The 19,660-nt window shown below is 31.4% G+C and overlaps 7 protein-coding genes across 9 annotated transcripts; 4 read left to right on the top strand and 3 right to left on the bottom strand.

Moving 5' to 3' along the window:
* The first annotated feature begins 64 nt into the window (after nt 1–64).
* Dis3l2 (Dis3 like 3'-5' exoribonuclease 2) lies at nt 65–4,517 on the top strand. 2 transcript variants are annotated; one of them, XM_070645783.1, is made up of 5 exons: nt 65–213; nt 276–371; nt 436–2,624; nt 2,795–3,820; nt 4,186–4,517. In XM_070645783.1, exons 1-5 carry the CDS (start codon nt 132–134, stop codon nt 4,390–4,392), a joined length of 3,600 nt encoding a protein of 1,199 aa, XP_070501884.1. In that variant the 5' UTR covers nt 65–131; the 3' UTR covers nt 4,393–4,517. The 2 variants fall into 2 exon arrangements, with proteins under 2 accessions (XP_070501884.1, XP_070501882.1); XM_070645781.1 differs by having other exon boundaries at nt 273–371.
* Nucleotides 4,518–5,644: 1,127 nt separating this feature from the next.
* Nucleotides 5,645–6,297, bottom strand: LOC139094652 (larval cuticle protein LCP-17-like). Its single transcript, XM_070645779.1, has 3 exons — nt 6,227–6,297; nt 6,023–6,164; nt 5,645–5,966 (listed from the first exon to the last, which is right to left on the bottom strand). The coding sequence occupies exons 1-3, from the start codon at nt 6,236–6,238 to the stop codon at nt 5,761–5,763; spliced, it is 360 nt and encodes a 119-aa protein (XP_070501880.1). The 5' UTR covers nt 6,239–6,297; the 3' UTR covers nt 5,645–5,760.
* Nucleotides 6,298–6,938: 641 nt separating this feature from the next.
* slx1 (Nuclease slx1) lies at nt 6,939–8,270 on the bottom strand. Of its 2 annotated transcripts, none has more exons than XM_070645553.1 (2): nt 8,130–8,270; nt 6,939–7,900 (listed from the first exon to the last, which is right to left on the bottom strand). In XM_070645553.1, exons 1-2 carry the CDS (start codon nt 8,221–8,223, stop codon nt 7,188–7,190), a joined length of 807 nt encoding a protein of 268 aa, XP_070501654.1. In that variant the 5' UTR covers nt 8,224–8,270; the 3' UTR covers nt 6,939–7,187. The 2 variants fall into 2 exon arrangements, with proteins under 2 accessions (XP_070501654.1, XP_070501655.1); XM_070645554.1 differs by lacking the exon at nt 8,130–8,270 and adding an exon at nt 7,961–7,979.
* On the top strand, nt 8,222–10,522 carry phr (deoxyribodipyrimidine photo-lyase photorepair). Its single transcript, XM_070645552.1, has 4 exons — nt 8,222–8,368; nt 8,427–8,651; nt 8,717–9,870; nt 10,016–10,522. The coding sequence occupies exons 1-4, from the start codon at nt 8,322–8,324 to the stop codon at nt 10,156–10,158; spliced, it is 1,569 nt and encodes a 522-aa protein (XP_070501653.1). The 5' UTR covers nt 8,222–8,321; the 3' UTR covers nt 10,159–10,522.
* Nucleotides 10,207–13,768, bottom strand: LOC139094506 (E3 ubiquitin-protein ligase LRSAM1-like). The gene is made up of 9 exons (XM_070645551.1): nt 13,582–13,768; nt 13,158–13,495; nt 12,730–13,030; nt 12,340–12,666; nt 12,104–12,213; nt 11,714–12,038; nt 11,542–11,657; nt 10,932–11,475; nt 10,207–10,879 (listed from the first exon to the last, which is right to left on the bottom strand). The coding sequence occupies exons 1-9, from the start codon at nt 13,601–13,603 to the stop codon at nt 10,782–10,784; spliced, it is 2,181 nt and encodes a 726-aa protein (XP_070501652.1). The 5' UTR covers nt 13,604–13,768; the 3' UTR covers nt 10,207–10,781.
* Nucleotides 13,769–13,911: 143 nt separating this feature from the next.
* Nucleotides 13,912–17,151, top strand: LOC139094629 (gamma-soluble NSF attachment protein-like). The gene is made up of 4 exons (XM_070645757.1): nt 13,912–14,048; nt 14,150–14,217; nt 14,290–14,600; nt 14,691–17,151. Exons 1-4 carry the CDS (start codon nt 13,996–13,998, stop codon nt 15,213–15,215), a joined length of 957 nt encoding a protein of 318 aa, XP_070501858.1. The 5' UTR covers nt 13,912–13,995; the 3' UTR covers nt 15,216–17,151.
* Nucleotides 17,152–18,083: 932 nt separating this feature from the next.
* LOC139094410 (Golgi-associated plant pathogenesis-related protein 1-like) lies at nt 18,084–18,857 on the top strand. The gene is made up of 3 exons (XM_070645447.1): nt 18,084–18,323; nt 18,386–18,513; nt 18,684–18,857. Exons 1-3 carry the CDS (start codon nt 18,084–18,086, stop codon nt 18,823–18,825), a joined length of 510 nt encoding a protein of 169 aa, XP_070501548.1. The 3' UTR covers nt 18,826–18,857.
* The last annotated feature ends 803 nt before the right edge of the window (nt 18,858–19,660 follow it).

The following is a 19,660-nucleotide window of genomic DNA, read 5'->3' as shown; positions in this document are numbered from 1 at the left end:
AGTTTTTTTTAACGGTCAAAATATTTTTGAATTTCAGACAATTTTTATTTTCATTTAGAAAGCTCATTTCGCAAATTTTAATATTCATTAATTTTTATTAATAATTTAACAGTACATGCTCATTTTTAATAATGGCTAAGGATAAAAATAAAGAAAAGGTTTCAGATGGCGATGAATTATGTACAGATCTTGCAAAATTAAGCATTTCCAAAGGTAAATTGTATATTTTTGTGTAATTTGCATTGTCACGAAACGGAAAATCTTACTTACAGTAGAACCGGCAATTTCAACAGCTGAGTTTTATTATTATGGACTTGATTTAAATGCAGTCGAGAATTTGGCAGCAATCAACAGGTCGCCGCGAAAATCAGGTTTGAATTATTATTAAAAATTGTGGAAAAATTTCACTGGATTATGAAATAAAATTAATTTCAGTGTCTCCAGATAAAAAGAAAAGGGAAAAGAGGAAGAAGGAAATAAAGAAAAACGATGATCATCGGACAATAGACAAGGTAAAAAATCTTGATGGATCATTTAAAAGCATGTCAATCGCTATAAAAAATGATCAAAGTCAAAAAGCAAAGTCGCCAGAAAAAAGTCAGTCACAAGCTAAAAACAATGAGGACACAAAAGCAACTAAAGAACTTATTGACTGCCTCAAAAAGCTGCAAACTGGTATAATGACTTCCGAATCTGTAATGAAATTACACAATGTTCCAGAACTAAAAGTTCCAAAAATCAAAAAGAGGGAAGCAAGAAATCGAGAAGAAATACTGGCATTAAATAAGAAAATTCAGGAAATTGCTAATAATGTCAAACCTAAGCTTAAGTCGATTATTAATGAAAATCCATTAAATGGAATAGTAGTAGAGAAACCTGCAATTTCTGAGTCTTCTTCAAGCACAAGCATTGGATGTCCACCGATAATTAAGATAAAGTCTAACAAAAATAATAAACTGCCAATTCCAAAAACTCTTATCAAGACATCTAACAATGAAGTTGAAATCTATAGATACTCATTTGAGCAGCTTTATCAATTACAACAATTCAGTACATGGCAAATGGTACCAAAGTTGCTGAAACTGAAGATTTGTAAAAGTCATTTGAATGAACTTGATAAATTTTTGATGTCAATATTGGAACTGCCAGACAATGAACGAAATGAAGCAATTCTAAAGAAAGCTGAAGAAAGAATGTTTATTAAACGTAAAGGATTCAATGATTTTACTTACATGCCACCTAAATTTTTAGTATCTGAAGATAAAAATAAATCAGAAGTAAAATGTCCAAATCCAGAAGAGAAAAAGCAAATCGAGCAATCAAGATTTATTCCAAGCAAAGTATCTGAAGAAAAAAATAAATCAGAAGTAAAATGTCCAAATCCAGAAGAGAAAAAGCAAGTCTTTAAGGAAGAGAAAAAGCAAATCGAGCAATCAAGATTTATTCCAAGCAAAGTATCTGAAGAAAAGAATAATTCAGAAGTAAAATGTCCAAATCCGGAAGAGAAAAAGCAAGTCCTTAAGGAAGAGAAAAAGCAAATCGAGCAATTAAGATTTATTCCAGGCAATTATGAAGATGTGAATCAACGAATTTATGAGCAAAATGTACTTTCTCTCTTCAAAAATGAGATAAGAGATATGGATGCGAGCATTACTTCATTTGAGGATATAGTTAAATATCTTTTAAATAGTAAACAAGCATACATCCTTGAAGGTGAAATTCGTATCAATCAAAGGAATAATAAGGAAGCATATGTGACACATGAACGTGGAATGAAGGATGTCTGCATAAATATGATAATTTTACGTAAGCATGCATTTCAAGGAGATTACGTTCGCGTTGTTGTCAAAAGAGATAATTCTAATGAGTTGAAAAATGATCCATGTAATAAACGTCCAGAAGAAAGTAGTGCAGCAGTATTAGATGAGCCATCTCCTGATATATCTGAAAATAGGAATTTTGGATTTGTCCTAGAAATTTTAGAGCAACGACATTCTCGTCGAGTTATTGGATCTTTTGCTCCATTCCTAAATGTCAATAAAAATCGAAAATTTTTGATGGTTATTGTCCGTGATCCAAAAGTACCGAATGTAAAGATTGATGTTCGTACTGGAATTCCGACTAACATCGAATTGAATGAAAGGCTTTTATTGACGGTAGAAATTACTAGCTGGCTTAACGACATTCCAGAAGGAAAAGTTGTTTCCATTTTAGGAAATAAAGGTCAACTAAAGACAGAAAATATTGCTATTTTACAGCAAAATAACTTAAATCCAGTGCCTTTTGAGCAAAAAATTATCGACGAATTGCCAAAAGAACCATTTGAAATCCCCGCAAAAGAATTTGAATATCGTGAGGATTTAAGAAAGAAATGTATTTTTTCAATTGATCCCGAGAGCGCTAGAGATTTAGACGATGCATTGTCCTGTGAAAGTTTACCGAATGGAAATCTCGAAATTGGAGTTCATATTTCCGATGTTTCTTATTTTGTTAAAGAAAATTCAGATTTAGACAATATTGTGAAAGAAAAAGCTACGACAATCTACCTGGTTGATACTGTTTATCACATGTTGCCTGAGCAGCTATGCTTTTTATGTTCATTATTGCCTGGATCAGACAAATTGGTAAGCTATTTAAACTTTCATAATTTAACGATCAAACAAAATTTGAAATTTTTGAATTTCAAAACTTCGTTAAAACTTCACGAAGAATTTTTTTTGAATATCAAAAAACCGTTAATTAAATTGCAATTGACAAAATTTTTAATGATTGTTTCTTTCTTCTATCCATCCAGGCATACAGTGTTTTCTTCGAAATGGATCCTGAGACAGCAGAAATATTCAACACGCGATATACACGTTCGATTGTCAATTCATGTGGAAAGTTAAGTTATGATCATGCACAAGCAGTGATTGAAAAGAAAGACAAAAATTGGGATGATTTAAAGGCTGATTTTCCCGTGATTTATAATGGATTTACAGTTGCTGATGTAGCAGAAGTGATTGTAAAGCTACAGAATTTGGCTGTGGTAATGCGATCTAATCGCAAAGCAAATGGTGCACTTAAAATTGATCAACCGAAGTTGTATTTTAAGTTTGAAAAAGATGACCAGAGAATGGAAACTCCTGTTGATTTTGCAAACTATATTCAAAAAGATTCAAATCGATTAATTGAGGAATTTATGTTGTTAGCAAATATTTATGTTGCAAAATTCATCTATGAGAAATTTCCTGATATATCACTATTGAGACAGCATGACGCTCCGAACGAAAATGCTTTGAATAAGTTGATAAAGATACTGAACAAACAAAAAATTCAATTCGATACGAGCTCATCTGCCGCACTTTCAAAGTCCATAGAAAATTTGGTTGCGTCTGCAAGATATCCAAACGCCATGAGAACAAGCATTAATCAAATGGTTTCAAAAACAATGACAAGAGCAAGATATTTTTGTAGTTCAATGGCTAAAAATCCTGATGCTTTTTGGCATTATGCATTATCAACACCAATCTATACACACTTTACAAGTCCAATTCGTAGATATGCGGATATATTGGTTCATCGAGTTTTAAATGCCGCATTAAATTATGAACCCGTCCCGTCAAGAACACCTGATGAAGTTCAAAAATTGGCAAATATATGCAACATTCAAAAATATAATGCTAAATTAGCTGGTGATGATAGCTCAAACCTTTATTTAATCCATTTTATTAAGGCATTACAGTCGAAACTAATGACTGCTTGTATAGTTGGAATTTATGAATTCAATTTTGAAATCGTACTTCTTGATACAGGACATGTAATTAAGGTGTATTATAAGGTAATTATTATTTTGAATCCAAGACATTTTGAAAACGATACAAATGCAAATTTTTCCCGCGTGAAATACCTCACATAATTAAGATCTATCAAATTGCAAATCGATTTTTTTCTGGAACAGATGTGAAATACGAGTAGCCGATCTTTGAAACTTGTTAATTCGAAATGTGATAAACCGCCAAAATTTGATGAGCACAATACCCAAAAAAAATATTTATTATTTGTTTAACATCTGATGATTTAACAAAAAGTTTAGAGTTAATTTTGCGGAAAAAAATGCATTTGGATCAAGCTTCGCGTTTGTGTGATATTTATTTGCTAATTAATGATATAACAATTTCTCGCTTTCTTTCCATAAATAAATAGAATCTTCAAGAAAGTGATGGAATCATAATTCAGGTATTCAAAGACAGATCACCGCCAAGTGTAAGAATTCTTTTACCAAAATTTAGACAAATGATTAAATACACATTTGGAATGGAGCTTTTGGCAAAGGTTGAAGTAGTTAATGAAAAGCTAGTTGTGAACAAGATTTTATACAATAAAAAGCTACCGGGCAGAGTGATAGACTGAGGAATTCCATTGTACAAAATGTATCATAAGAGGAGCCACTTAATCATCATTGAATATTGTTTTATACGAAAAATATATAACATTTGATAATAAAATCAGCCATTGTCAAGTTCATGAGACATAAATTCTTTTACATTCACAATATACAAGATGTGTATCTCAAAAATAATAAATGATTTAAAGTCTTTAGATATTATCATGTATATCCATTAAAACAAACATCTCATCGAATAGTCATCAATGGCGTTTGCTACAAACCGTTGGGATTTATGGAAATTTTAGTGAATTTTTTTTTGTTTGTTTGATATTCAATATGCAAATCGAGTGACTTCTGTTGGTGTCATATTCACATTATTTATGGTAAATTAAGTTGGGCTAATTGAATGTGTTAATACAGTTTTATGCTTGTGCGTGGGCAATAATAGGCCGTTGTCTGATCTTTATTAGACTGTTGTAAATTTTCAGACCCAATAAAAGTGCTATTTAAAAGAAGACACACTTAAATATGAAGCAATAAATCATATCGGTGTGCTCTCTTTTCCTTAAATCATAGTAAATGTCATAAAATTGTAATTTTTTACAATCAAATGCAATCGCACTTATATGAGTCTAGACGACCGAGATATTTATTTGTTATAAGCACAAAATCTTAAGATTAAATGATTCATTGATGGCTCGCGAATATTGTTGGGTAACATTGAATGTAAAAATCAAAATAAACAAATGAAAAGAGCTTATCTTGAAGAAATTAGTCACGATTGTTGATTGTTTGGGTGCAGCAAGGCGCATTAGAATTGCTAATTTATTTCTATTCAATTTAAACGGAATTTTTAAATTTGAATTTTTATTGAAACCATATAAATGATTACATTTACATATAAGAACCATACAAATGTTTCAAATAACAAATTTAACGAACTTTTTCAATTTGAATGATTCAAAACTATATAACAGTCATCTAAAACCCTATAAATTAATTGTGGACCAAATCTGTCAATCTGCGTTCAATAGAACTCTTCAACCTCAAATTCCAATCAAAATTGTTGACAAACATGCTTTTTTTGCGTTATTAATGAAAATATATTCAAATAAGATCGAAAAAAACAACAACTTATGAATCGTTAAGCTAAAGGTTGCACCTATAGTATTTTTCTTCTTCGTCAAATGGTGAACATCTGAATTAGTGACGGTTTAATGACCTTCAATATATCAAAAAATGCAAAAATGTTGTCAAAGGAGAAAAAAATGTTCATTAACATTAACAAAAATTCATATTTTATTGATATTTATAAAACTAAAAATAGTGTGAAAAATCATGTATACAAAAGACGTAGAGGAAGATGAATGAATTATCTAGAATAATTGAGCTTATTTAGATAAGTTTTCTGGTGGATTGTTTCTAATGAAATCTAAAGCTCGCTGAATATAGTCTGGGATTGGATGGGGTGTTGGAAGATGATCCCCTCTTGGTCGATAACCATTCTCATCAGCTTCGTACTCAAGTGCAATTGGTTGACCATCATTTGATGTATAACTAAAGCTGCCCTTTGCAAATTCGGCGCCTTTTCCGCTTTCTAGATTTTTTAAAAGAAATTAATTAAGTATCGGAATTAGATCTAGAGCTACTAACCTTCAGCATTGATTCCATTGCTAGTCTTATACACATAACTATAGCTTCCATCAGGATTAACATTACTCAATTGTTCTACCACAATAGCATCCCGATCACTAAGCACAACTTGCATCACGCTCACAAAAAATGCGATGAGAATCTACAATAAAATTGATTAATTAATTTCCATAATCGATTCCGTTGATCATAAATTTTCCTTACCATAAACTTCATGTTTGACAAATATTTAACACTTTATAAAAAAGATACTAGAGATATTCGACAGATGAAAATGGACTGCAAGTTATCAACGCTGAACACCATCTTTTATAGTGCGATTGACTTTGCTGTAATTGCTCAATCTTTTTTCTTCTTCTGATACTAGTTTTCGGTCATCAATACCATGACATAACGGACTATCAGTCTTTTTTTTGCTTGAGCTTTGAAGAAATGCTTTTGCAATTTTTCCATTTCATTTTTACTCCTCTTATTCCTTCATCTATTTTGTTTATTTATATTATATTGTTCAATTAGTTTCTTTAAGGAGGCATCCTCTTTAGATACATCAAGTATCTCTTACGATTATAGCTATTTGCTAATGTTTGTGTTGAGAGGCGTGAATATTGATTAAAAATTATCGAGTCTTCTTTAATTAATGGCTTGTAAGCGCAGATTAATCATGTCATTAATTAATAAATTATTGATTTAAAATTCAAGATCATAATAACGGTTTTTTTTATTTCAAATTTTAACGGTTTTTTGAAATTCAAATGAACTGAATTGAAACGAAGTCAAAGAAATTACTGAACGACTGACAACAAGAACCAAAGCATCCAAAATAACGTTCCTCCAACCAAGCCATCAATAACATCGTTAGACAGTCAAGATTGCATTAAATATTCACAAAATGTTTACAAAAAAGCATGTCTTTCATTAAATCATGATAAAGTCATCACAAGATGTTAACAGACACTTTTAACATCTAATGCCTTTCGCCTCTGATAAGCTTTGACCGTAAAAAATTCACAAATTTAAATCTTGACCGCATCAGATGTTGCCAATTCGTAATAACATAAATTTTATTTTTATAGACTTAAGTATAGGCTTTTATTGAAATAATAATAATCGATTCTTCTTATTCATCTTAAATCACAATGAGATACATAAAACAACAGCAAGCAAGTCAGATATCATAGTCTCCTTCATCTTCATTGTCTGCAATATTTACAGATAATCCCTTTTTCTTTCGTATTATATCATTCCATAAGAATTTATATTCACAAAGCGGACATTCACCTCGTATTGGAACATAATGATTTGTCTCTAAGCATGTCTTTGCGAGACATTTCATATGCGCCACTAATTTGCATTTTGGATTAACACAAAGAACTCGATCTGTTTCGAGATTTTGAATGTCATTCATGCACAAATGACATTCCTTTCGTTTTCTGATTATATCCATTAATTCCTTACTTTGTTCCGCAGCTGCTATTGTCTTTTTTCGAGCTCTAATTGGTCCAAAACAGATTACCATGTGATTGGGGAATCTTGATTGTGGAAAGTCAGTACAAAAATCTTGTTCTAGCCATCGAACTTTTAATGGCAATCGATTCCAAGGTGGAAGATTTATCATTTCTGTTAGGATACGAAAATGATATTTGAACCAGCTTTCACTAGGCTTCTTTCTTTGTATACTTTCGATGACTTTAAGCCTTCTTGAATTCTTTGGTTCCTGCCATGCCCATTCAAATCTTAGTGCTGAAATATTATCCGGAAAATCATGTACAATTAATACCATCGACCATGGTCCAGGAACTCTTGTAGTATGTTTTGCTCCTCCAAATTTATTTCCTTTATTGTGCTGATTAATTCGTCTTGTTGGATTCACCGTAAACCCTAAGAAATATGTCAAAAATAATAATGGGTGGCATTAGAAAGTAAATTTATTCATATTACGAAGAATTGACATCTGAAACGCATTCAATATATTTAATGCAGTCATAGCAAACGACCGGAATGGCTTTTGTCGTGTGGATTATGTTGCAATATTGGCAAAAAAAATTATTTTTAAGCTGTTTTTATTTTTAAAATATCAATAAATGGCAAAAAATCCAATTTGACTCACCGACATAACATCTCCCGTTAAATTTTGGGTTGTCGTTATTGTTAACAAGCAAATAAACACCATAGAAGTTCTCTATCTCCTGTACTTGATCCATAATTTATTAATTCTCATTTTTTTTTTCAGAAACTTTTTTATCCGATTTTTTTGCGCTCTTTTTGAATTTTAACGACTTTTTTCTGTCAGATTTTTTTTATGTCAACAATTTTGTTCAGAAGAATTAAATATTTTAATTTTACAAGGTTTGCAGCTAGTTTTAATAAATTATCAAAATTTATTAAGTATCATAACATATTTTAGGATTATTATGAAGCGAACAGCGAGCTCCGAGGAACCTTCAACATCCAAAAAAGCAAAAAATGAAAATTTCTTGGAAGAAATTCAAAATAATCGATTAAAAACAGCGGAATCGATTCTAGACTTCAAATTCAACAAGAAACGCATAAAGATCCTCAATAAGTATGAGGAGGTTCCAGAAACAAACAGTGAAGGAGGAATTTGCTACTGGATGGCAAGAGATCAGCGGTAAGTAATTTCATAATAATGATAAATTATTGCTGCATCCTGACTATATACTTTATTTCTTACAGAGTTCAGGATAATTGGGCTATGCTATTCACACAGAAGCTTGCTTTAAAGAATAAATTACCACTTCACGTCGTATTCTGCTTAATAGACAATTTTCCAGGAGCTACATTAAGGCATTATCAGTTTATGCTTGAAGGATTGGAAGAAGTCGCACAGGATCTGAAGAAATTAAGTATTAATTTCCATCTATTAAGAGGAGAACATAAGAAGGAAATACCAAAGTTTGTTAAAGACTTTAAGATTGGAGCTCTAGTCTGTGATTTTTCGCCTTTAAGGATTCACCGTGAATGGGTTGAAAATATTAAGAAGGAACTGCCATCAAAAGTGCCATTTATTCAAGTTGATGCTCATAATATTGTTCCAATTTGGATAGCTTCTGATAAGCAGGAATATGCAGCTCGAACAATTCGTAATAAAATCAACAGCAAGCTTGGAGAATACTTGACTGAATTTCCGCCTTTAATAAAGCATACTTATAAACCGAAAGATTCATACCGTCCAGAGCCAATTGATTGGAAGGATCTTATAGAATCACTCAAAGTTGATAGATCTGTGGGACCAGTTGACTGGATTAAGCCAGGATACAAAAATGGCATTGACATGATTGACTCTTTCATAATGAAACGATTAAAACATTTCAGCGACAAACGGAATGACCCAACCTTAAATGCTTTGTCAAATTTATCGCCTTATTTCCATTATGGTCAAATCGCTGTTCAACGTTCAATCATTGAAGTCAAAAAATACAAAAGTTCAGCCTCCGCTAGTGTTGATGCCTTTTGTGAGGAAGCAATTGTTCGTCGAGAATTGAGTGATAATTTTTGTTTCTATAATCCTAATTACGATAATCTAAAAGGAATCACTGATTGGGCAATGAAAACATTAAATGATCACCGTAAAGACAAACGTGATTATGTTTATACACGCAAAGAATTTGAAGAGGCAAAAACTCATGATGATTTATGGAATAGCGCACAAATTCAAATGACAAAGGAAGGTAAAATGCACGGATTTTTACGAATGTATTGGGCAAAGAAGATTTTAGAATGGACAGCATCGCCAGAAGAAGGTCTTGAAACAGCAATTTATTTAAATGATCGTTTTAATCTTGATGGCAGAGATCCGAATGGATATGTTGGCTGCATGTGGAGTATTGGTAAGATTTAAAGCTTTTTTGAATTTAAAATTTAACCGTTTTTGAAAATTTGAATTTTATATTGGAAGAAACTGGAAAGTTCAAATTTCGAACTATAACTTTTCAAATCTTGAAAATTCGTTAAACTATTAATTAAATTTTTCAGGAGGAATCCACGATCAAGGCTGGGGCGAGAGAAAAATCTTTGGAAAGATTCGTTTTATGAACTATGATGGCTGCAAGCGCAAGTTTGATATCAAAAAGTTCATCGCTCGATATGGCGGAGTCGTTCATCACAAGAAGAAATAGATGAGAAACCTAGAAAGTTTATATTAAGTGAAATTTAAAGACTGATGGTTTGTATTTTTTCAGCGCCAAAACATTTTTTTCATACTTTAATAATATATATTTAAAATGCGTATCATCACAAATATTTTTTTGGTAACAATTTCTTGATGATTTATAAAATTTTCCTTAATATTATTGTTTTTGTTTTGTAATAGAGTAGAAAAACATTTTTAACGATTTGAGAAGAAATGGCACACTTAACGACTGAAAACGGCGTGTGATTTTACATAATATTATTGCAAATTTTCTTTCAGTTTGTTAATAAAATTTAAAATTTAATAAAAATACACAAAGTACAAATGATAAGGAAACTGTTTCAATATAAATCTTGTATGATCGTAAAAACCAACATGTCATAAATATGCATTAAAACATTGTTTCTTGATATAGTAATATAGCGTATAAATATCAAAGTTGAACAAACTTGCACGATTTTCTTCATTTATTAATTTGAAGCATCATAAAGAGATATAAATAAAGAATGTCTTTCTCCTTGTCATAAGTAGTAATGAAAAGCTAAATAGGTAATAAGTTTGGTGTAGAATAACATTAGTTTCTGCTAGTATCACGCACACATAATTTTTTTAGGGTTGTATAACTTTAATTTTTCTTTCAATTGTTCCACGACACATTGGACAGCTTGTTAAATCACTTGAACAGCTAATGCAGCAGCATAAATGACCTGGAAAAAACAATTAGGCACATCCAAAAATAAGGAATATAGTATGACTTACCACAAGGCAAGAAAATAACACGAGTGACCGCATCCATGCAAATAACGCATTCAGCAGCATTTGTAGTAGCATCGTGCGATGACGAGGCACTTGATGTTGGGCTTTTTGGTTCCTGAGTGGGAGCAGTAGGCATTTGTGGATTAACATCATTCGATGTAGTCTTTGAACAACAAGGAATGTCATCATCATCATCGATACTTTTTGCATTATTGTTTTTATTATTGGCAAGGAAATCCTGAATTGCTTTTAAAACTCCTTCACGATCTTTTGGATTTTTGATTCCAGCATTTTGCAGATCTTCATTCGTAACTTTCTCGAGGGCGAAATTTTTATTATTCCATATTTTAAGCAGGAATGGCACTACATGAATTACTCCATTGAGCAAGAAATTATATCCCAAATTGGGATCAATTGATGCCTGTGCATTTTGCATGACTCCATTTCGATCAATCAATTTTTGATATTGTAATAGCCAGAAATCGTTTTCTGTCTTCTGATTTTCCATATCTGAAAGTGTTTGTAGCAGCTGATTTTTTCTCTTTTCCTATATGTGTGCACGAGATTTCATGTAAACAAGATTATCGACTTTTTAATTACAATAATAAACTACCTGTTGATCCATCAAATCAAGCAAGATCATGGTCAAATTTGATCTCTGTTCGGCAACGTCATTTAGTAGTTCTTCTTGATTCATTTTCTTTTTATCGATTTCATAATTTGTCATTGCTGTAAATAATCCATTATAGATTTACAACTGACACAATTGAACTTATTGATCTTACCGGCTATTTGTACTTCAACGATTTTGATTTGTTCCATTAATCCCCAGGTGCGTGCATCGGTACGCAAAATGCATGTAGCAACAGCTGATTTTTGCCATTCTTCATCTTGATTAATTTTCTCAACAAGTTGACTTCTGTTTTTGTCATACTCATCGAATACCTCATTGAGCAGGAGATTATTTTTCGTTTCATTCTCTAACAAAATTTTTGATGATTTTGAACGTTCTGAATTGTAATTATCGATGAGATCCAGTTCTTCTTTCAACAGTTGAGACATAGCAGATATAATATCCTTTTTTCGAAGTTCACTTTGCTCTAAATGAACCTGTTTTATAAGAATTTATTAGCATTAATGACAGACCATTAAGTTAATTATTTTATTTTTCTTACTTTCTCTAACAAAGCATCGCGCGCTTTATCCTCAAGCTCTAATAAAGCAGGATCAGGTCCTTTTTTCAACGAAAGCAACTCGTTAACTACTACTGATGATGACACCTCGTCTGAAAATAACGGTTAGTTAAAAATTTGAAATTCAACGATTTTCAAAAATTCAAAATGAACTGAACGAAACTGAACTTTAGGACACTTTTTTTAAATATAAAAAAAACGTTACAATTCCTACTTACATTCCTTAATATCATCAATCAACTTTTGTCGTTCAGCATCTTTCTCCAAATGAATTTTGTTGACAGCATCTTCAGTGAATTTTTGTTGTTCCAATAAGGATTTAAGCATTTCTTCCTTTTTCTTTTGGTGTTCTTTCATCAACTGTTCGTTCATTTCATTATTCATAAAGTCGGGTGCTTGTACTTTCTCTTTATTTAAGAATTTCTTCGTTGCAGCTGTCATTGAGTCGTCAATTATTCTACTTGTAGTTATTTTGGATTGTTGATTGATTGCATTATCTTCAGCTTCAAAATCATTTGGTGCCGTCATAAGTTCCGAGTAGTCATCTGAATTAAAAATTTAATTATTTATTGACATACGTCAATTAACTGATAATGATAAGAACGTACCACAATTTCTGAAGTATTTCAAAATGTTTATGGTTCCTTTTGATACAATCTCCATAGCTGGAGACTTGATGTTTTCATGATCGAACACTAAATCGCTTAAATTGTCATTTGTTGCGAGTTCTGGTGGTAAAATTTCCAGTTTTGGATTGCCCGAAATATTGAGAATCCGCAAATTAGGCATAAATGATATTGAACGAATATCAACCAAGTCATTATGTGAAATATCTAATAATTCCAACTGTTGAAGCCGATTCAACACGTTAGGGAGACGCGTCAAGTTGTTGTGCGATAAAAATAGCTCCTAATAATTATAGATAATATTTATAGATACATGTTATATGTTGTATGCATACACGAATTATTCATTCAAAGAACATATAATAAATATTTAATGGCATGCAATCATACTGACATCATTATTTACTCACCTTTAGATTTTTTAGATAGCATAATTCGGTTGGGATGATCTTGAACTTATTATAGCTTAAATCGATGACTTTTATAAGTTCAAGTTCCTTTATTTCACCTCCAGAAGCTAACGATTTTAATTGATTTCTGCTGAGAATTAGGATTTCCTTTCGTAGTACTTTGATGAATGCAAACGAAACGGGTAATTTATCTATATTGCATTGTGATATATCGAAAATTGGAGCTGGATTTTCTTTTGATAAGCATAACTTATTCTCTAAACGAGATTTGTAGTCACTTGTTTTGAGGTTCTCCATTGTATCTTGTTTTCCGTCGTCTTGTACTGTATGTTGAGCATCTGAGTCATCGCAATGAATAAATTATCATGTAGAAATCCGATAATGGTGAAATCATTAATTAATTTACTTATCATTCTATATTTACCTTTTGAACAACCTTTTCCCATTAATTTGACCAATTTTGTATATTTTTTCTATATTCACTACAATCCACTACGAACAAAATAAACCAAAGAGTAATTCACTGAAAAGTTAATTAATTGTGAAATAAAAGCTTTTTTTCAAAATCAAAACATTCTCATTCAATGTTTTCCAATTGGACGGTAAGCTATCGTCGTGCGAAAATTACTTTATACACACAAAACTTTATTGTCCAATAGCTTTCCCTTAAACTTTTTGTACAAGCGGGGGCTTTCAACTAAAATTTTCTATAATCAGCGTTTAACGGTCGTGAAAAATTTGAATTTTTTTCTGAATTTCTCTGTGAAAACAATTTTCATATAAAGAAAATAAAGAAAAGAAAAAAAAAGTGATTTTGAGTGTTTAATTAACAAAAACCATGGCATCGAAAATTCAACAAGCTCAAGAGCATATAGCACAAGCTGAAAAATAGTAAGTCAAGCATAAAATATGTGAATATTTGTGAAAATTTACTTTATTGATTTTGTGTTCAAGAAAAAATCAATTCAATTTGATAAAAATTATGTTTTCAGCTTAAAAACATCACTTCTTAAATGGCGACCTGATTATGATAGTGCTGCTGATGAATACAACAAAGCAGGCAAGTTTATTGAATGATTAATAAAGATTTTCGTCATTTCTAATAAATTTTTTGTGATATCAAAAAATCCAGCAATGGCATATAGAAACGCAAAACAGCTTAGTGAATGCAAGGATTGTTTGTTGAAGTGTGCTGAATGTAACAAACAGAATCGCCAATTATTCCACTCCGCAAAAGCATTAGATCAAGCGATTCTCGTCTGCAAGGATTTGAATGATTTCAATTCAATTAGAAATTTGGCTGAGCGAGCTTGCCATTTGTATCAACAGCATGGATCACCACAATCTGGTGCTGCTTCTCTTGATAAAGCTGCAAAAATTTTGGAGGGAAATTATCCACAAGAGTCTCTTGCTTTATATCAAAGCGCACTCGATGTTTCAATGGTAAGTAAATTTAAAGTACTTGAAATGATTGATTCATATTCATTTTTTGATATTTTCCACCCCACTTTTCACTGTATCTTTTTTTAAAAGATTGAAGATTCTAGTCGTCAAGCTACGGAATATGCCAGTAAAGTTGCTCGTATTCTCGTAAAATTAAACATGTTTGATCAGGCAGCTGACGCAATTCGTCGAGAAATAGGTTTACATCAAACAAGTGAGGCATATGGAGCTATTGGACGATTAGCAGTAGCACTTGTTCTCGTTCAATTGGCACGTGAAGATTATGTAGCAGCTGAAAAGGCATTTAAAGAATGGGGAAATTGCTGCGACCCACATGAAGTTCAGACATTGGAATCTCTCTTACAAGCTTATGATGATGAAGATCCTGAATTGGCTTTGAGAGCATTATCAAGCCCATTCATTAAGCACATGGATATTGAGTATGCCAAATTAGCCAGAGATTTGAAACTGCCAAAAGGTCTGCAAGCACCCAAAGCTGCCGTAATTGAAAATGCGACAGCATCTTATGTATCTCCATCAACTGGCGGTGAATCTTCATCTACAGCTCAAACGCCACCAGCTGATGATGAGGACGATGAGGGCGGGTTGTGCTAAGTTTGTAAATCATTTACAACTATTTTATTAAAACGTGATGCAATTACATTGTTGAGTTTAATTATTTCTTAAAAAAATGTAACTCTATGCACATCGAAAATAGCGTGCGTGTAAAATAACTGAATTAATTAATTATTGAATGATTTTATGCGATTTAAATCGCAATTTGCTAATTTAAAGTTGACAATTTATTTATTATTGTGATAAGAATAGTTTTATTTCTTTTTATATAAAAATGTACAATTTTAATCAACTATTGAAGGCGTTAAGTGATCAAATTCCTCAAAACTGTACAAATTACAAAGACTTTGGTAGGAATTGTATGGTTTTCAAACACTCAAGAATAATTCTGAAAACCCTACAAATAATTTGGATGGTTTTACAAAACCATACAACAGTTATTCATTATAATTTGTACGGTTTTGAGTCAATTGATTCGATTTGATTAACTTCAAAAACTTAATATTAACAATTTCTTTTAAAATTATCATAAAAGAATGATATATATAAACAAACATATAACAAGTCAATGCAAATGTAAAATCAGCATGATTGATTACAGTAAAAAAATGTTTTAAAAAGCTTCTTAACTCATTACGAAACAAATCCATCATCATTATCGTGGAAAAAAAGTATGTACATGTAACAATTTTTTTGAGATCATCAATTGATTAGGGAGTGAATAAATTGTTCTTTCGCAATTCGTTATGTGAAAAAAATATTAAATATAGATACAACATGATGAATATTTAAAAAATTTCCCTTTTTAATGATAAAAAAAGTAATTACGTATACATAAGAAATTAGGCAAGGAAGTGACAGATTCTCTGTGAAATTTTACCAATAATGAGGCAATGATACAAAGTATGTTGAACATATTTAGATTATATTGAAAATATGCAATAACTTTCTATTCCATCCAAAAATGTGAAAATTTATTGCCAAAAATTTGAGATACGCGAGATGTTGTTGATGTATAAGTTACAGTAAGTTGATCAGCTGATTCAATGAAATCACAAATACATCTATAAAATGCATAAACAACTAGCGCATCTTCTGGTCAAGCACAACAGACCCGAAAATTTATTTCTTTTAATCACACAAAGTGACATACAGTTACTCAACTGGAATTATAGTATTATTAATATATTGTCAATATACACCTTGTTACTGATGTCTCACTAGTGGTAGATTGCACGGAGAAAGTGATCGTCATCAAACTTAATATGTCATTGTATTCAGTTTGATGACTATCATTCCTTGCTAAAAACTTAATCCTCATTTTTAAAAAAAGTATAAAGTCAGAGATATTTATCATTAAAAAACATAAAATTAATAAGACAAGTGAGATCAATTTCTCTGTTGTGAATGAAAGTAAGGCTATACCATTTAAAAAATTATGAAAGAGATGATTATGTCAATAGCTACGATGATGTTAAGTTTTTTGTGATGTAAATGCATTTCAACTAACATATTACAGCAAAAAAGGGAATAAATTTATATTTTGAATGAAATGTTTAGAGAATAATGTGAAGACAGTTTTTAAATGTTTTGCAAAGATCAGGAAGTGCTGTGAATAATTTAACCAAGACACTTGGCACTTGTGCTTCATTTTTTGCTCGCTCAGTCAGTAATTGCTAATATAAAGTACCTATAATTAAGAGAAATTTATTATTCCATGAGGTCGTTTACAAGTGACGTCTATTTCCACTCCCTAAAGATCCCTCTAACTCAAATTTCACAAAAATAGATTTGTATTCAAAGATTGAATCTTTATCCCTCAAACACTGTATATGACGTCATAGGTAGACGACTCCAATTATAAATAAAACAAAAGTATATTTTTCGCCCAAAAACTTGTGAATTAAAACTTAAAATGCATCCAGAAGGTTGAAATTCAATAAAATGTATAAAAATATTAATGTTCAACTCACTATATATATATCTTAAACTAATTATTATTACAATTACAGATGTCACATTGTTATTCCGTCATTATTTGACCTGACTCGCACTAATTTTATACTTGATGGTGCAAATGTTAAGATTAATATCAAGAGAATTACTAAAAATCCTATCAATGTATCGAATAACGTTGTAAACTTTGCCATGCTGCTTACAAAACTGAACTAAAAATCATGACACGAATGTCGATTTCTCTCTTCCTCTCTCTCTCTTACATACGTATTCGTAATGATAAGATATGAAAAATATTGATAATGCTCGATTTTTTTACACACGTATGTATTGAGATTACAATGAGTAAACAAAATCCATACAAATATGATTCCTACATGTAGACAATCCCATGTTGATTTTAGAGATAAATTTCTTTCTGTTTGTTTGTTTCCATATGTTTTTCTCAATGGTGTTGACAAAATATTTAGATTTAGTCATTAAATTAACACTCGGCGCTCTCTTTACTAATAAAAATAGCGTGAAAGATAAGCAAATTATGATTTTATTGTATTATTTTTAAGTTTTTTAATGACTTCAACTTTATGGTTGAATAACGAATTTATGGAATTTAAAATGAGTCAAAATTCGTTCAGTGAATCATGAGTTCGTTTCATTACAGTTTATTTGAATTTTGAAAAAGCCGTTATTTCAAATTTTAATTTTCTCAAAGCTTTGACATGAATGACTTAATGAAAGCTCCATTGAATGAATTAAATAAAACTCTCCAATGGATTGACTCACCTTTCAAAAAGTAAAGTAAGAGTATTTTATGAACGATAAATTTTATTGGTCAAAGCAATCATTGGTTTTTATATCATTTGTTAAAAAATTTCATCAAAATTTGACATTTCAAGAATAAGTCTATAGCTTCTCTTAATCATCAAAAATTCCAAGTCACTTACGTTCACCATGTGCGGCGGCCGAAAATACAGTGAATTTCAAGTGGATTGTCTAGAAGCTCACAACAATTTCCGAGTTCAGCATGGATCACCGAGAATAGAACTTGATAAGGAACTGTGTGAATATGCAAAACTATATGCTGAATATCTAGCAAAATGTAATGTTTTGGCACCAAGCAAAAACTGTACATTTGGTGAAAATATTTTCTTCAAGTGCAGTGACCGCAAAATTTATCCCGATGCTATTGAGGTAGGTCCAATGCTTATTTTGTCTTATCTAAAATCTTATCAGAAACGTGAAAATATCTTCAGCCTGTCCTCAGTTGGTATGACGAAGGAAGAAATTGTAATCCAAAATATCCAAGTAAAGATATCAAGCATTACGCACAGGTGATTTGGAAGAACACACGTGTCATGGGAGTTGCCTTTGCTTTAAATAGGTAAATTGAGTTTTAATACATAACCCGACCGGTACACAGCTGGACATTTCCAATTTTTCCTCAATTTGTTCATTACGACACTTATAAATCCATGCAACATTTTGTCACTTTCATGTTGACTGTGTTGTGTCACACGGGTATGACAATCAATTAATCATCAATATTTACAGCACCGAGACGAAGCTATATATCGTGGCTAATTATTATCCACCAGGTAATGACTATGAAACATTCTGTGATAACGTAAAGCCGGTCCGAAAGAGTTATGCAAAAAAGAATAAATCACTTCCATCTGTCGTTAAGATTGTTTGACAGCTTACAGCACCCGAAACAATTAGAACATCCATTCCATTCAATTGTCAATGAAAAATTGTTTAAAGTACTTGATGACTTACAAAAATAAATAACACATTTTTACAACTCCATTCATTCACTCATGATGCCTAACTACATTCCCTCATACGATTTTAGTACGCATTTTCACTTTGTCTGACAAGAAGACGTCTCAATTAATTTATTAAATTGTGTACACGACCGCATGAATATACAAATTGTTTGGAGATAACAGATCCATTAAGTAAGTTCTTGTATTGACGTGACCTCTTTTGTAGATTTCGCTAATCTTTAAAAGAATATGATCACTCATAAATTTAATGCATATGAGCAGTTTTTATTCATTCTGCTTATTAATGGACTCAATTATCAATTCCTGAATTTCGCTTACTTTCTCATTCTCGTGCATAAAATATTTGACAACTTTCAATCGTTAATTAATTGATTTTTATTAAATCATCATAAATAATAAAATTTGTTATCGAGACGTGTAGGAATTGGTGCCTTATGGCTTTTTTAAAGCATACAATTGATTGTTTCCGATCTCTATGAGTTGGAGTGACGCGGTGTACATGGAATGATGCAATTTGGAACAGAGACAAAGTGACCATGGGTTCGAGTTTTGACTAATTCAGAGTAATCTTTGAGTTTTCATGGACCTTCATTTATTGCGTAACGGGAAAAATAGACTTGTTGACCTGTCTCTCCTCCCCCTTCCGTAAAAAGCAGTAATCGGTATTTGTGCAACATAAGGTCATAGGGGGTCAAGGAGACCAATATACACATCATAATAACTTGAGATAGACACAGATTT

This window comes from Chironomus tepperi, unplaced genomic scaffold (assembly GCF_022539635.2).
Source record: "Chironomus tepperi strain 1889 unplaced genomic scaffold, CSIRO-AGI_Ctep_v1 contig_354, whole genome shotgun sequence".
Taxonomy (NCBI): Eukaryota; Metazoa; Arthropoda; class Insecta; order Diptera; family Chironomidae; genus Chironomus; species Chironomus tepperi.
The sequence above is the reverse complement of the archived record's forward strand: the minus strand, read 5'-3'. Positions and strand labels throughout refer to the sequence as shown.

Coding starts and splice junctions, on each gene's coding strand:
- Dis3l2 (XM_070645781.1), top strand. CDS start 132: ATGGCTAAGGATAAAAATAAAGAAAAGGTTTCAGATGGCGATGAATTA. Junction 214..272: donor AAAATTAAGCATTTCCAAAG/GTAAATTGTATA, acceptor TCTTACTTACAG/TAGAACCGGCAATTTCAACA. Junction 3,821..4,185: donor TAATTAAGGTGTATTATAAG/GTAATTATTATT, acceptor ATAAATAAATAG/AATCTTCAAGAAAGTGATGG.
- LOC139094652 (XM_070645779.1), bottom strand. Junction 5,967..6,022: donor CAATGGAATCAATGCTGAAG/GTTAGTAGCTCT, acceptor TAAAAAATCTAG/AAAGCGGAAAAGGCGCCGAA.
- LOC139094506 (XM_070645551.1), bottom strand. CDS start 13,603: ATGGGAAAAGGTTGTTCAAAAG. Junction 12,667..12,729: donor GAAATACTTCAGAAATTGTG/GTACGTTCTTAT, acceptor TTTTTAATTCAG/ATGACTACTCGGAACTTATG. Junction 11,658..11,713: donor CGTTGAAGTACAAATAGCCG/GTAAGATCAATA, acceptor GATTATTTACAG/CAATGACAAATTATGAAATC.
- slx1 (XM_070645553.1), bottom strand. CDS start 8,223: ATGGATCAAGTACAGGAGATAGAGAACTTCTATGGTGTTTATTTGCTT. Junction 7,901..8,129: donor TAACGGGAGATGTTATGTCG/GTGAGTCAAATT, acceptor CATATTTCTTAG/GGTTTACGGTGAATCCAACA.
- LOC139094629 (XM_070645757.1), top strand. CDS start 13,996: ATGGCATCGAAAATTCAACAAGCTCAAGAGCATATAGCACAAGCTGAA. Junction 14,049..14,149: donor ATAGCACAAGCTGAAAAATA/GTAAGTCAAGCA, acceptor TTATGTTTTCAG/CTTAAAAACATCACTTCTTA. Junction 14,218..14,289: donor TGATGAATACAACAAAGCAG/GCAAGTTTATTG, acceptor CAAAAAATCCAG/CAATGGCATATAGAAACGCA.
- phr (XM_070645552.1), top strand. CDS start 8,322: ATGTCAACAATTTTGTTCAGAAGAATTAAATATTTTAATTTTACAAG. Junction 8,652..8,716: donor TGGATGGCAAGAGATCAGCG/GTAAGTAATTTC, acceptor TATTTCTTACAG/AGTTCAGGATAATTGGGCTA. Junction 9,871..10,015: donor TGGCTGCATGTGGAGTATTG/GTAAGATTTAAA, acceptor TAAATTTTTCAG/GAGGAATCCACGATCAAGGC.
- LOC139094410 (XM_070645447.1), top strand. CDS start 18,084: ATGTGCGGCGGCCGAAAATACAGTGAATTTCAAGTGGATTGTCTAGAA. Junction 18,324..18,385: donor TTTATCCCGATGCTATTGAG/GTAGGTCCAATG, acceptor AAATATCTTCAG/CCTGTCCTCAGTTGGTATGA. Junction 18,514..18,683: donor GTTGCCTTTGCTTTAAATAG/GTAAATTGAGTT, acceptor CAATATTTACAG/CACCGAGACGAAGCTATATA.